This window comes from Rhinolophus sinicus, chromosome 16 (genome assembly GCF_057876585.1).
Source record: "Rhinolophus sinicus isolate RSI-liver-muscle chromosome 16, RSI-T2T, whole genome shotgun sequence".
NCBI classification, from domain to species: Eukaryota; Metazoa; Chordata; class Mammalia; order Chiroptera; family Rhinolophidae; genus Rhinolophus; species Rhinolophus sinicus.
In genome coordinates, this window is record NC_142516.1 from 102,422,217 (window position 1) to 102,438,183 (window position 15,967).

At 38.6% G+C, this 15,967-nt stretch overlaps 1 protein-coding gene and 1 long non-coding RNA gene across 4 annotated transcripts in view; one reads left to right on the forward strand and one right to left on the reverse strand.

The window, feature by feature from the left end:
* Positions 1-15,967, forward strand: part of LOC141571067 (uncharacterized) — a 30,604-nt gene that overhangs the window by 13,012 nt on the left and 1,625 nt on the right. The gene's annotated exons all lie outside the window — the stretch shown is intronic.
* Positions 1-15,967, reverse strand: part of LCP1 (lymphocyte cytosolic protein 1) — a 90,435-nt gene that overhangs the window by 3,748 nt on the left and 70,720 nt on the right. For all 3 annotated transcript variants that reach the window (XM_019753558.3, XM_019753557.3, XM_074329980.2), the window contains exons 10-15: positions 14,620-14,815; positions 12,252-12,330; positions 11,564-11,678; positions 10,557-10,690; positions 3,923-4,046; positions 1,072-1,196 (exon numbers count right to left, since the gene is read on the reverse strand). In XM_019753558.3, the coding sequence (XP_019609117.2) occupies positions 1,072-1,196; positions 3,923-4,046; positions 10,557-10,690; positions 11,564-11,678; positions 12,252-12,330; positions 14,620-14,815 (773 nt within the window). The remainder of the gene's footprint in view (positions 1-1,071; positions 1,197-3,922; positions 4,047-10,556; positions 10,691-11,563; positions 11,679-12,251; positions 12,331-14,619; positions 14,816-15,967) is intronic.

Here is a 15,967-nt window from a genome sequence, read left to right on the forward strand (position 1 = left end):
ATTGTTTGAGATGTAATTAGTTGAGATGAGGCCACGCTGGAATAGTTTGGGGCCCTAATCCAGTATGACTGGTATCCTTATGAGAAAAGGGGAAGAGACACAGACGCACACACAGAGGGAAGATAGCCATGTGAAGTCGCAGACACACAGGGGAGAAGGCCATGTGAAGATGGGGCAGAGAGAGGAGTGATGTTTCTATAAGCCAACGATTGCTGACCAAACAACATCAGGAGGTGGGAGAGAGGTGTGGAACAGATCCTCCCTTAGATCCCTCAGAAGGAAACAAGCCTGCTGACACCTTTATTTTGGACTTGAAGCCTCCACACTGTGAGAGACTAAATTTCAGGGAAGTCACCTTGTTTATGGCATTTTATTACGGTAGCCCTAGGAAAGTAATACATTCTGCTCTGAGAAAGATACCTCTCTAGAGTAGAGGTTAGCAAACTTCCCATAAAAGACCAGATAGTAAACAGTTTAGACTATGTGGGCTTTGTCACAACTACTCAGCTCTGCCGTTGCAGCAGGAAAGCAGCTATAGAAAATATATTAATAAATAAGCATGGATGTGTTTCAATAACACTTTATTTATAAAACATACAACAGGCCAAATCTGGCTGACAGACTTTAGTCTGCTGACCCTCACTCTCTACACTGAATAGCAAATGGCAGCTGCTTCCAAGCTGGTGAAGACTCTGGTCTTCAACCCCAACCCTGTTCATTCATATCCATGGATATTCACAAAAAGGCTGTTTATATTCAGGCCTGCCATGTACAAACTTTATTTAGAAAATCTATAGATTATGATTAGAAAATTGGTTTTATGAAACTATAGGCCTTGCTTGTCAATTGGAAGAATACTTTTGCTGTTTTTTGTCTCGCTCCCTCTAACACTAGGAGACTTAAACCATTATTGCACAATATCTAAAGTAATGATGATGGGACACAAGTCACGAGAAGAAAAAACATCAATAGGGAAAGTAGTGTTTGCACAAAGGCACAAGCAATGGACTTTATAGGCATGCAGTTGCCAGTTGGGTCCTTCCCACCCTAACCTCAGGTTTATTTACATACTTTGCATTGTTGAGTTTCTCTTCATCGTTCAGGTTTTCTGTCTTCAAAAGGTCATAGTTGATGGAACCTGGTTGAATGGCATCGATGAGATCCAGAACAGGCAAACTTGTACTAATCTTCGGGTCCTGCACAGAGAGAAGGGTGGATTTTATCAGCATGTCCCCAAATTACTTCTATTTTGCTCAAGGGATGGGTGGTTTCTTCCTCTTAAATATGAAATATATTTAGCCTGGTCTGGGAAATGCCACAGTGTTGCACATGGTGTTCAAATCAACTGTAGTTTCTGTAGAGGAATCAGTAGCATCCTGGGCTCACTAAGCAGAGAAAACCCATTCTCTGCCAATGGGCGGGGAGTCAGTCTCAAATAGTGAGTGAATGAAAGGAAGTACAACTAGAGAAATGTAGAGAGGTTGAAAAATCATATGTTTAATGTAACTACTGGTTATGAGTAGAGGAAAGGATGACTTGAAAAAGAAACCAGAAAGGGGAAACCAATTAGAAGAAACCTTGCTTCATTTTGGGGGGACATCCCAGAGGTGATGTGCAGGGATAGTGATAAGGGCTCAGCCGGATAGGAGTTTCAGTAAATGCTCCTTTCTTGGGGCCCTCAAGGCAAGAAAAGAATCCATAGGTCCAGGGAGACAGTGATGGCAATTATGTGATTAAATGCAATGAGAGTAACTAATATTTGTTGATGTCTCCCATTTTGTTCAGCACTTTTTAGTAAGTGAATTCACTTGTTGCCACAGATGTGGGCATCCAAATTCAATTTACAGTTAGTAAAGGCAGTTTTTGAGGTTAAGTGACTTGCTGATAAGTGGTGGAGCTGCGATTTGAACCCAGGAATTCCGAGTTAAAATCCTGGGCTCGCTCTTTGGCATTTGTAAACATTTTGATGGTTGCACTTAGAGCTGTGAATGTTTCTAAGGTGTGAACACATAAAACTCTGCACCATCGGTTCTCCTCTCTCTTGGCGACCTGTGAGTGAAGACATGGAGAGGCAACTGCTTGTCTCCACCTTAGCACAGTCAAGTCCAAACACTTCATACCTTGAGGGTCCAAATCAGGATGAATTCCAAGCAAGAAACAAAGCACAGGACACCTGTAAGATGCTAAGTCTCTAGCACTGGTCCTCTGTATAGGTGGAATAATATTTTTTAAAAATATAATGGGTCCATTTTTATTTACTCATAGGTACTACAAAAACTACCACAAAATTAAAGTCAATATAGAATCATAATCTAATTTCCACCATTATCCTGAGCTTTTATCTCTACAGAAATTTTTGATGAAGAAGCACAAGGGAAGCAAAATGCAGAGATTTGAGTTTCACCTTCTTTCCTACTTTCTGCCCAAAATCTGGTGAAGGTGCTGACAGGCAGAGAAATGTCCAGCAACTTGCAGCATTGATAGGTGAGGAGGGTCGAGGAATATTTCCACAGTGGTGAATCAAAAGTGGATTGTGTTCTTTTTTTTAAGGGCTTCACGTAAAAGCAATGTGGGGTTAATTTGAAAATTTCCTTTTGTGGTCCTCTTATGGGATCAATTCTGAAATCACATAGTGAGAGTACAGGAGAAAGCCCAGAGAGAAACAAGGAGCAAAAGAATTGTCAAACATTCCCAAGAGGGAATCCTCATAAGAACACCCTAGAAGCCTCAGGAGAACATAATGGGCTTCAGGGGCAGCTGTTTACAGAGAGATGCACCACTGTGCTACTTAACCAGTCACTTCACAGTAATGGTTAGGTGACTTACAGCTCCACCCTGTTCTACAACCTCAGCTGCAGGTAAAAGATGCTTTCTTCTCATGGACCATCACTGGCAATCACGAGCCCTAACTGCAGGAGTTACATGAGCTCCAGTTTCCTCTCCTATGAAATGAGGAAAACAGGAAAGCTGACTTCACAATGTCTGTGAAGATGAAATGAGACACTACAAATGAGGAGACTGTGGTACTCAGAGCACATTCCATATGGAGCGTGCCCTTCTCCTCTGTTCTTCAGCACCTTTCCAAATCTCTTTCTGGAAGAACTTGCTCACATCTGTTACCAGCCTTCGCTCCTACCTCTGCTCAGCAATCCAGACTGAATGGTAAGCTGGAGGGGGAATAGCGGTGGCTGTTATCCGTGATGAGCTCACTGGGAGTGGGCGCTCCTGGTATAGCCCCACCCAGAGATGCCTTCTGCCCTTTCTGGTGGGGAGAGATCTTAATTTTTTCTTGTTTGGAAGCATAGGATTGATATCATGATGAATGCCTCACCGACCCTGTTACTACAACTCTGAAGGGGTCTCTCCTGGTGATCTTGACCTTTAAACCAGAAAATGCAGTTAAGGTGGCACAAACATTATAACATGGATCTGTGCACAGGTCCCTTGAGGAAGGAATCAGTTAATGTGTGAAACATGAGCTAAGAAATTTAACAAAAGATAATGCTGTTATTAATAAAAATGGGATTTGGATACAAGTACACAACTACTACCTTTTCTCAGAAAACACCACATAAGAGATCTTTTAGCATTTTACATTTCACCAGCATAATGTTAACAATCTGAATCATAGAGTGGTGCACATTTAAAAATTATCATATTTTATGTTACTTTGGAAGAAAAATGCCTGAAATGGCGTGTAAAAAACTATGGGTTTTAAAAATTGTTACATGCGAAAGTGAAAGAAATTTGTCAATTAAATGGCTTATGAACATCAAAACAACAATGGGTCATTCAAGCAAAATTAAAATTGGGGGGGGGGTACCTCAAATACCTCACACTGATGGGCCCTTTAAAATAGAGAGAAAACAATAACTTTAAGCATACAGCTTAGGTGATCACAAGCAGTAACTAAAAATTTTACCTTGAAACTAGAGATGGATGAACTTTTCCCTGCTTCCTTCAATGTTTCATTCACCCACTGGACAATAATGTCATCATTGACCTTCTGCCCGCCTCCAATTTCTTCCAGAATATTCAGTGTGTACCTGAACAAAAATCAAGAATGATTACTGGAGGAAAGTTGCTAAAGAATTCAGTATCACAGGGAATAGCTAGGGTAGATAATGTTCTTCTCTTTCTAGGTATGTCACAGGAGATAAGGTGGACACCACTACTTTAGTGAGGGGAGAAAAGAAAATATACATATGTTAGTTCCTTTCAGAAGAACTTAAAATGTAACTCTCTGGTTATTAGAGTGAGATGCAGAGCAAATACCTCTTTCTAAACACTGTCATTGCTCTGGGTAGGAAGAGAATGCAGATGAGAAAAGAAGCAAGGAAAAGAAAACAAACCAACAGATTTCAACCAGTAATGCTATTCTTAAAGGAACCATAAAAATCAAGGACCAATTCAATGTTAGGAAAGCCCAAGTAGCCAAAATATTGAAGGGAAAAAAATAAGAGCGTTTCCTTCTCTTATTGTAGAAGTAGAAATATTAGGAATACCTCATCCTGAAGTTTACTTTAAAATAGAAACCAAAGTTAATCTCCGATCTGAGAGTAAGAATCAAATTAGACACATACTGTTATGAGAATTGGGTTTGTTTGGAAAACATTTTTTAAGAAGGTGCTTCAAAAATCTCATGGAACAGAGAAGATTCACCATTTCCTAAAGCTACTCCCTCTGAAAGGGGAAATCCACAGCAGAAAGCCAAGCAGTTGGGCAGGTTTGTTGGCCTCAAGGTTCGGGCTTGCAGAAGAGGGTCAAATTCCCCGTGAAAGACCTTCAGGGCTAGGGTTTCAGCATGCTGCTGTGCACTCTGAAACTGAAGTATCCTGCCATTGAGTCTCGTCTGGAGGGAGGGCCTACCTAAATGAGGTCACCCTCCAGTGGGGTACCTGGATTCTGCTTACATAATCCATCGGGTGTCCTCTTCCAGTTATTGTTTCTATGAAAAACACAATTATCCCACAATTTTCCACATGGGTTGTAAGTTTAATCTCTGAAATAGGAGTGATGCCCTGCTTCCTCCAGGTTATAGCACCTTCCCATCATTGTAGGTGGGTAGGAAAAGGGCTTCTGCAGACATAGATCTATATTTATATCTTTATCTATATCTATATCGATAGATATTCATGTTCACCAATCTGATATCAAAGTCCTCTCAAAGTATACTTCCTCATGTGCCCTTAAATCAACTGGCTCCTTTTTGTTCTGTCTCTCCTCTTCATAGAATTACCTTTCTGTAGTACAGTTCTGGTCATGTCATTTAAAGTGACTCTCCATGGTCCATAGAATACAGGTCCAATTTCTTAGAATGGCACATGAGGCCCTTTACAATTTGCCCTAGTGTCTCTTCTCAGTAGGTCTCTGATTCTTTATTCCATCCTCTCTTCCCGGCCTTATCCCCTCGTGGACACACGCACTCATGCTTCCACCTCCCAGAACAAGCAGCAGCTCCCTCACCACACGTGCATCCTCCTGTTTCCTGCCTCATTGCCTTGGTGACTCAGCTATGTTCTCTGGCATATGATTTCTAATTCTTTGAACAATTCCTAGCTCAAGCATCGTTTTCCCCACCCATACCATGTATCAATCATTATTACACTTAGTTCCAACCTGTTGCCCAGAACTTTTGATGAAGTTGATGTGCCTGTCTCTCTCTGCCTACCATGTTCCCTCAGATGGAATCCCTAACCCTGTTCATGGTGTTTTCAGGGGTTAGCAGAGTGCCTAGTATACATTCTGCATCCAGTAAATGGAGGACTGGAATGGTGGGTGAAATAAATAGAATGCCTTCTCCCTGAGAAAGCAAGGAGAAAGTCCAAATGAGTAATGCTTAGTCTGGGCCCAAAAATGGGACCAAAATGCTAAGCAAGGACTAATGAGTACAAATGTGATAAGGTCCAGGTAGATTTTCAAAATATCCCTAGTTTGGAAAAAGGCCCTAGTTTTGATTTGTTTGTAATAATGATGTTTTATGACATAACTGGCTACTTGTTTCTTGATAGTTAGCATGTATATTCAGTTATTAGCATCTACTATAACATTTAAGCATCTCTGCTTAGTAAACTCATTAAGGATTGGTAGATTAGTGCTTGCTTCCTTAGGTCATGTCTAAATATATATAGCCTGATGAAAACAAATTAAGTTTAATTGTCTAGCAGCTTCACTCATCTCAGGACTGAATTCTCACTTCTCTTTGTCAAGAGACCCAGCCTACTTTCTTGATACTCTCAAGTGGACAGACACAGTGCGTTTTGATGCCACTGAATGATGGGGAAACTTAGGTGCAGAAAATAGTGGAGGCAGCTGACTGCTTTCAGGGGTCTGAGAACAACTCTTCATGGTGGCACAGAGTTGTCCTTCTGCCATCTCATGGGAGAGGAAGGGGTTCAAAATGGCGTCAGACACCTGTTTATAAGTACAATGGTAACAACGAAGGGAAGAAAGGGTAAAATTAGGTTTGAACTTCAACTCTAAGCACTGACTGTAGATCCAAAATTTAAAACAGAAACCGATTTGGCCTGTGTCTACCTACAATTTTCCCTGTGAAATATTCCATATCATCAAACATGTTTGGGGGCAACTGTGCTACTATTAAATGGAACTCTACAGACGAGACCCCAATACCACTGGTTTGCCAAACTGTGCTGCGCTGAAAAGCCCTTTGTCAAAATGAAACAGCATTGAGAGCTCCAGCTTCGGCCAGCGCCTCATTCAACAAAAGAGGATTGATGACATGTGCGTGCGTGATACTGGACGGGTTGTGGCCATTACTTGTTTGTTTTCCTGCCTTCCAACACTTGTTTGATTTACTTAACATTTGAACCAGAAGGACAAATCTTGGTGTTCGGTTTTCCAGGAATCTATCCCAAATTCACTGTCCACAGCCTGTATGATTTGGGGAGAACCCCCTCATTTGCCACTCTGTTCATTTGCTGGAGTCTAACCAGAGTCACTGTCTGCCAGCAGCCTGCTTGTTTCAGGCTCTTGTCTCCAAATTTATACACACGCTATTTGCCAGTTTTCCAATTTGAGAATGATTTCCAGGCTATTGAAGGGGAAAGGGAAGTTTAAGTACACATCTCTCATTTGTTTTTAGGGGAAAAAATTGACATGCCATTTATTGCTCAGATAAACGACCAAATTAGCATATCTGTGCAATCCAATGAAATAAATTCCAGCTAGAACTGGTTGTAAATTTAATAGGTCTGTTAATGTGCAACACACAGAGAAAAAACTCCCTTCTGGAGGCATTTACATAATTATCAGTCATTTCATCACCTGCAACAGTAATGTATTTCTCTATTTTATTACATGTAAAATTCTTAGTTAACAGTCATGAGAAATATTAACTTATTAACCAGGTGGCAACAGCAGCAGCAGACTAGACCTTATCGTATGTATACCAGCCATAAAGTATTACTTTGGGCCACATTTTTATAAAACTTCCACAACAGAGATTATATTATAAGGTGATTTTTGGATATTAGGAAATTCAAAATAGAATAAAGTTGGCCTGAGTTTCTTTAATCATTAAAACAGAAAATAGGAAAGATTATTTTATATTCAAACCTAGAAGTCAATTTAACTTTTGTAACTAAAAAGATTTTTGCTTTGGTTTTTAAAGCAATCAGTATCAAAAGTCAGTCTGCTAAGAATTAAAAACACATGTAAAAAGACAACAGAGAATAGTTCAAAACCAGTTTCTGAAAATACACTGGTGAGCATTCTTGGGACCCTTGTGAACTTTCAGTAATGTTCTAGATACGTGAAGTAAAATAAAAGATAGAGTTGAAGTTTCTTCAGCTCTGGAGTTTTCTGTGCCAGAGGAGTTTTATGAGACCAGCATTTCATCTTCAAGTTTAGAAGTAACAGAGCACTATGCTTGATAAAGCAAATGTGAATCAGGTAGTGAAATGTATTGTGATCACTTCTTCTAATTACCCTACAGCACCTGGAAACACAGACATAATTACTTTGAGGACCATTATGAATAGAAGGATCTGCAGACAGTGGCTTGGGGAGAAGGCTGAAGTGCCTAGGGACACCACAGATGTTGTTGTTGTCATGACCTTGTTAGACATAAGATAATGTGACCTGTGGTTTTCTTCCTTCCAGCTAGACAAATGAATTAACTCACACTAACACAGGTTTTAATTAAGTGATGTAAGACTTCTGCCTGGTCAGAGTTCTCAGTACAGGGGGAAAGAGCAAAGCATTGAAAAGGAAACTATTTTATACTTACAGATTTGCTCTCTAAAATTCTTCTAAAAATACTTGTGTACCAAAAATTGCTTATTTTTCTTACAATTTATTTTCTATTTGTGTATCTTATTACATTCCACTATTGTTTATTAATATCATCATATAGCTCTCATATTAATCAAGTTTATACTCAGCTCTAAAAGATATTTAAAGTTTTCTTTTAAAGAACTAGCAGAACAGAAAATTCTGCTTCTTGACATGATGGGGTAACAGGGATCAGATTTACCCTTCTTCCTTAAACACCTAAAACACAGTGAAAAACCGTATGAAACACTGTTGTTCAGAAATTGGACAACTGGAAGCACAAAATAGTGGTCCCTGAAAGAAGGAAAACAAACGTGGTGAGCTCCGAGATTGTCCTAGCTTATTGCATGGAGAGTTTCCAGTCTGCTGTGCAGGGAGAGAGAACCCAAACAGAGCATGGAGGTCCCCCTGAGTTGAGGGGAGGAATTGAGAACTCAAGGAAGCCAAGGTGCCTAGAATTTGTGGGACAGAATACCAGAGAGGAGAGAGATGCCTGTAAAGGACAGAGTCATCTAGAAAGAATGCTCCAGAGATCTCCAGAGAGTTTGCTTCAAGTCTTTAGCTGAGTACAACTCTGTGCATACATGTGAGGAAACTGCCAGAGGCTGGGAAAAGAACTATCAGAAATGAATGGGCAGAATAATTCTTGGAGCCACATGGGGCTGGAAATAATTTGGTTCCCACCAGTCAAAGCTGAAGAACCTTATGATACATGGAGCATCAAATAAATTACTTAGAAGAAATGATCTCATTTTTGACGTACAAAATTGGCTCAAGACTAATTAAAGTTTTAAGTGACCCTCAAGATCACTTGCATTTAAATAGCTTAACTGCATCCCAGGACAAAATTCAAGAATATTTCAAGGAAAACAGAAATATCCAGCACACATCAAGGTAAAATCCACAATGTCTTATGGACAATAAAAAATTAGGAGGCATGCAAAAAGCAGGAAAATCTGACCCATAATGAGGATAAAAATCAATTAATAGAAACAGACCAAGAAATAAGTTGTTATAATTATGTTCTATATATTCAAGAAGGTAGAGGACAAAGTATTGGAGATGCCAAAAAGACCTAAATCAAATTTTTATACATGAAAAGTATAATGTCTAGGATAAACATATAATGGAAAATTAGACATTGCAGAAGAGAGTAATGAATCTGAATACAAAGCAATAGAAATTATCTCAAATGCAACATACAGAGAAAAAAAAATGAAACATAGAGGAGAAAAATGAATAGAGCATCAATCAACTCTGGGGCAACTTCAAATGACCAAATATATGTGTAGCTGGAGTTTCCCCAAAACAGAGTGGGAAAGTACAGGAGACATATTTGAAGGAATAAAGGCCAAAATTATTCCATTTTTGATGAAAACTATAAACCCACGTATTCAAGAAGCATAACAAACCTGAAGCATGAGAGACACCAAAACATTACAACGAAATTATTTAAAACCAGTGATAAAGATAAAATCTTAAAAGAAGCCTGAGAAAAAAGACATGTTACATATAGAGGAACAAAGATAAGAATGACAACAGATTTATCATTGGAAACAGTGCAAACCAAAAGACAGAAACACTATCTTTGAGAAAAAACTATCAGCCTAGAATGCTACACTCAGAGAAAACACCTTTAAAAAATGAAAATGAAATAAAGACTTTTTCAGACATGTAGAAGCTGAAATAATTCCTCGTCAGCAGATTTACACTATTAGAAATATTTCGAGTAGAAATCTTTCAGTTAGAAATCTGGATCTATACCACAGAAAGAAGAGTACTAGAAATGGCAAATGTATAGGTAAATGTAACATATTTCCCCCTTATTTTGAAAAGCCCTTTTAAAAATAAGACTGTTATTAACACAAATCAATTAAAAGTAAAAGGACAGAAAAAGATATGCCACACTAACACTAATTAACAGGAAGCTGGAGTAGCTCTCTGAATATCACAAAAAGATTTCAGAGAAAAGAATATTACCAGGAATAAAGAGAGTCATTTCATAATGAAAAGGGGTGATTCAGAGGACAAAACAATCTAAAATATTTATGAACCTAGTAAGAGTTTTATAATACCTGAAACAAAACTGAGAGTACTGAAAGGAATAAATTAACAGGAAAAAAACAAAAAACACACTTTTTGTTTTACAGTTTAGCTTAAAATGTAGTTTTACTAGATTAAACACATTCCAAAAAATTTGCTAGTATTTTTCTAGGTTAATAATACACTCAATAAAAAGCCAGTCCCCTGGGTTCCATTACCTTCTCATTAGCTGCCAAACCAAGGCCAATGTTAGAGTGCGGTTTCCTTCGTTGAGATCTTGTCCACCAATACCAACCAGGGAAAACTTAGCTTGATTCTTCCCCAATTCCACTGCATAGTTACAATTCTCAAGCTGTTAATAAAGAGAAAGGACAACAATCTGATATAATGTTCTCTATGGTGATAAATGCCATATAAAATAAGGTAATAAAAATAAAGACACAAAATGAAATAAATATAGTCAAACTAAATGATCTCTCATCTCTCTTGGCTCTGTAATTATAGGATTCTAAACCAGTCAAAGAAATCTCCATCTTTTCTTAAATAGAACCTCTCATTTCCACCAAAAAATATTCATAGTATTCTCTGAATGTAGTGCAAAACCAAAATGAATTCATCATTATGAACACTTTCGTGGTTATATCACACTACGTAAATAGGTAGCCATGCTCAGGTATCTGTCAGTAATATTCCTAAAATGGCTGAACTCATAGAGATTGACATGGACAATCTGGATTCTTTATCCTATGTGCACATAGTGGACTGACATGTGGTTACACATAGATCATTAAGAGTCACAGAGATGAGAAATGATGAGAAATGTTTGTGCCAACGCCATTGCTACTTCTACAAAACAATGTGTTCCCACGGTGTTGACATTAGACAAACTATTTGTACAAGTCAAACTGTCAGTACCAAGCTCCAATTCTTTAGAAAACTAAAAGAAGGATCCTGCTGGGGGAAAAGCAACCCTGCTTGCTCTAATTAATTAGCATTTTTACATCATAATGTTTAAAGACATTCGACATGGAATCATATAAGTAATCAAGGGAAACAGTGGACTCACTTTGATAAGACTATTCAGGTTTCTGATTGCTCTACTATAATTTAACCCCTAGATAAACACTACTTATCTAAGTTTGGCCTCCTGATAAGGTATTCACAGGTTGCTCTTGCCAGCTTGACTTCACCTGCCTACTGGAACATCAGAGGAGTCATTATTTACCTTCTTCATATTGCCCCCCAGTTTGGGGTATGGTGGTTTGTTTACTCTGTTCCAATCAACAGGGACTTTAATCTTTTCATAGAGCTGGAAGATGACCAGGGCGTCTGATAAGTCACTGAACAAAAACAAACACAAAAGAGTTCTCAGACAGTCAACACTGATGAAGGGCCTACAGTGGGCCAGACAATTTTTAACATATTAACTCAAGGAACATTCACAACTTGGGAAAATTGCTATTAGCAGCTCCATCTTTTGAGGTGAAGAAACTCTGACTCAGACATTGAGGGAACTTACTTGAGGTCTCCCCACAAGACTCTCCCTAGGCACTTCAGCCAAAACATATTGCTTCCAGAAAAAAGAAATATGGCTCTAACAAATGGCATAGGAGACGACCACAAACTTAACTTTTATTGTTTTGCCTGTTTGTGAGCAGATCACAGACTGGCCACCTGTAGTGTATTTGTTCTTTTGCTGATTTTGTACTAAGCCCACAGCAAGGCTGATGTATGAAAGTGAGTTTTTCAGCTGAACATCCAACATCTGCAGGTCAGTTTGGCACTTCTCCCCTTTCTCACCAAGGCACACACATTTTGTGAAGAGAATTACACACCATAGCAGTATTTGAAATCTTGGGGGATTTTTCAAGGTCTTGGTGTCTCACATTAGGACAACTCCCGAATCTTCTTACCTGTACAAATGATTGACTCGAGGGTTAACGCCCAAGGAGTTCATCCAGTTCCTAAATGTCCGCTCTTCTCTTGTCTCACCTAAATTGATGAAGACTGGTTATCTTTCAGGACATAGAAAATATGCCTGATCAAAGTTTATGTAAAGAGGCTGTAATAAAAACTAAAGTAGAATGAAAAAAAGTAATTAAATAAACCCTAACAGATTTGGATGCGGGTTGTTATTCTGTGTTAATTTTTTCCATTTCAATTCAACAAATATTTCTGTGGCATCTGTTAGTAGTATGCAAGATCCTGTGTGGGGGTAACTGTTCAGGGCAGGCCCTCAAAGGCTTACACTCTTTCTGGAAAAACAAGACTTTTAGGCATCAAAGTGAGATCATATAAGCTAGAGGGCTAATATATGAGATAGACACATTTGCTATTTGAGTTGAGATGGGGGAGAGTATAGTATGGGCTAACTTTGGAGGGAGTAGAATTTGAGCTTTACCTTATAATGCTAGTAAAATCTGGATAGTAAAGAGGAAAGGGGAGAAGATTTGGGGTGGTGGTAGTAAGGAATGAGAGTAGGAAAGAGTGTAAATATGAACACAACGAGAGTGACAGGCAAGGTCTTATTAAAAGCATCAGGAGTTGACTTTTCGGGCGTGTGTGTTGTTTAGCAGGTGGCGATAAGGCCATCCAGTGGCTGGAACCAGAATCAGAGGTCTTCAAGTGCCAGATAGCACATTTGGGTTGATATATCAGACAATGCCAGTCATTATGGCTCTTTTTAAAAATTACTATAATAAATTCTTGATCAAGGCAGAAATATAATGACCGCAGTATTGTGCTGTGCTTGGCAGCAGTGTGCAGAAGCAATGTAAGGCAATATGCATTTAAATTAAATGTGCAGAGGGGATAGATTGTGTTTCACACTAGCATGTGGGCACATTCAAGTGCTTGATGAACGGAGGAATAGGTCCCTTGGACCTACTGAAATAGTTGGTGTATAATTTAATGAGTCCAGAAGAGCAGAAAGGAAAAATAACCATCGAAAAGCCATCTGCAGGAAGAATTATTAGTATTTGCTGATTCGATACCTTTAGGGGTGAAAAAGAGGAAGATATCAAAGTGGAGTCCAGGGTTTTTGATGACTGGAGAGAAAAAAGTGGTATGAGTCATGAAAATGGAGAGTTTCTAAAGAAGAGCGAATGGGATGCGGGGTAGAGTAGAAAGTCAGTGGGGGAAGGAGAAAGGATCAATTCTGTTTTGTATATGCTGAATTTTAAGTGATAGTGAAGGACCCAAAGGGGGATACTCTAGAGGCCGCTGGAGATGGGTGATTAGAGGGTCTGATATATATATATTTGGAGTCAAGAAAATGCATGGAACCCTGACCACAATCTATCAAACCATACAAATGCAGCAGTGTTGGAACACTGCTTGATCTTGGCATTGATTTTTTGGATTGATTTGTGCATTTTCAGTGAGACTGAAACATTGCAGAAAAGGATCAAATAATACTTCAAATCTGCATTTGCTTCCTTTGGCAATATTCATTTAACATTAATTTTTTAAAAATTTATTATCAGTTTATTTACTATTACTGGTTTAATATAAAAGATACAAATGAACAGTCAAATGAAAAGGTACATTGGGCAAGTTCCATAAGGGTCCTGAGGGCAGGATCTTCTGTCCCCATGGAGGTTAGCGTGTGCCACCCTCTGTGCAAGTGGGAGCACCCGTTTAACATTAATTTTGTTTTGATTTTTCTGCTTCAATATTGGGACTAATTCATGATGGGAAAAAACATAAACATCTCTGGCACTTTCACCTGTTAGAAACTGACTAAAGCTATCCACTTTTGGTTCAATTTTAGGGCATTAATCTCCAAAATACAACTGTCGGGGATTCTGCCTCAAAATATAATTGTGTGCCTCCCATAACCCAACTCAAAGAAACAAAACAAAAACCAAAACCTCAGTAAGCACCTCCTAGTATAGTTAAATATCATATTTGGATGATGAGTGGCTGCAGTTTCTTGCCTCTAGGAATTAACGCTCAGTTCATTAAGTACATAAATCAGGTTTTTGGAACTCAGGATTAATTCATCTAATAATTAAATGCACTGTCGTCTCTAAAACTGTTCTGATAATGGGTGAAGCCTATGTGTAATGGATGTGATATAATAGTACTTGATTATTTCTGCTTGCTTGTAATTGACTTGATTAAACTATTGATTCTCTTTGTTATGTACAGAGAACTGATGATCTGTTTGCAAATCTTCCCTGACATGTGAACGGGTTTATATTTGCTTTAGAGGTGATTTTGAATTGCCTAGAATTGTGAATGTTTTTCCAAACTCTTCATCAACTGGCTTCCACTTACCTTCAAGAGCACCCCAGTCGATGTCCTGGTTCTCTGGTTTGTGCAGGGCAGGATATCTATTAAAGAGGTTGGCAATGAAAGCCAAGTTCAACTTGGGGTTCCCTCGGACAACATCTGTGGCTGTGACAAACTGCCGGCAGCCCAGCCTCTCTGCCTGCTGCAACATACACTCTGCCCTCTGGATGTCATCTTTCTCCTACAATGAGAAAGGATGTGTCAAGACTGGGTCAGGGCTCTCCATACACAAAGTAGATGTGGCTAGCAGAAAAAGAAATGGGCATCTTACTGAAACCCTTAGTGCTTAACTTCAAATAAACACTTAACAACAGCATGTTATTACTTATGTTCACTTAACCCCAAATCAGAAAGTCACAAGTAAAAGGAAACTCAGAAGGTAAGTAATTGAGTCCTTTCATCTCTATACAGAACCATTTCAGATGAATGGTGGGTTGTCCTATTTTTAAAGATATTCAGTAGATTTTACAATTTATTGTTTAAGTGGATCTTAATTATTTTCAATTAACTATTTAGCTTACTTTTTATTATTTCTTGCACAGACTTCATGAGATTTTGTCTACCAAAATGTTTGTTTATTAAATAACAAATTATATTCCTATTTTCATTTCATCAAAGATATTTACCTCTGCCAATAAGAACTTCTGGTTAATATAACTACCTATCTCACTGAATTGGTATACTTGCAACTTAAACAAAATAAACGTGATGAGTTACTTAAGATGACCATTGTCACTAATAAATATATAACATCAATTTGGCTTTTTCAGACTTCATATTGAGAACCACTCATGAACATATTAAAAGTCTAATCAAGTAGTTCTAGAGAAACTCCAGTCATTTGTAAGCAGATTCTTAAAAGACTAAAGTTTTGAATTGTGGCCCACTGTCCTTAAAGCTCTCAAAAGCCTAGGAAAACACTCATTTTCAGAAAACAGAACTTTAAACTGGAATTATTTCTTCCTATGATTCTTTACGAGAGAATATTATACATTATATGTTTCATGAGCTTTACTTCTCATTCAGGAATGCGTTAACTTTAAAATGAACTCGTTGGATTTAACTCTCATGATATCAAGTGAGGCGATTTCTCAAGGTCAATATAAAAGTGGTGGGAAAACTGAAGTTTCAACAGTCACACCCATGTTGTGCTCACTGCTTTACGAACCTCCAAACCAGACACTTCTAAGAATTCACACGGTCCTGCCCAGTCCTGTTCTCCCACTGCCCTCAATGATGAAGTGAGGCAGGATTGTGGCTGAGTGAACTTGGAGCCATCCTGGGTTTAGATCCTTGCTGTCCTAGGTACTGGCTCTGTGGCCATGAGATAATT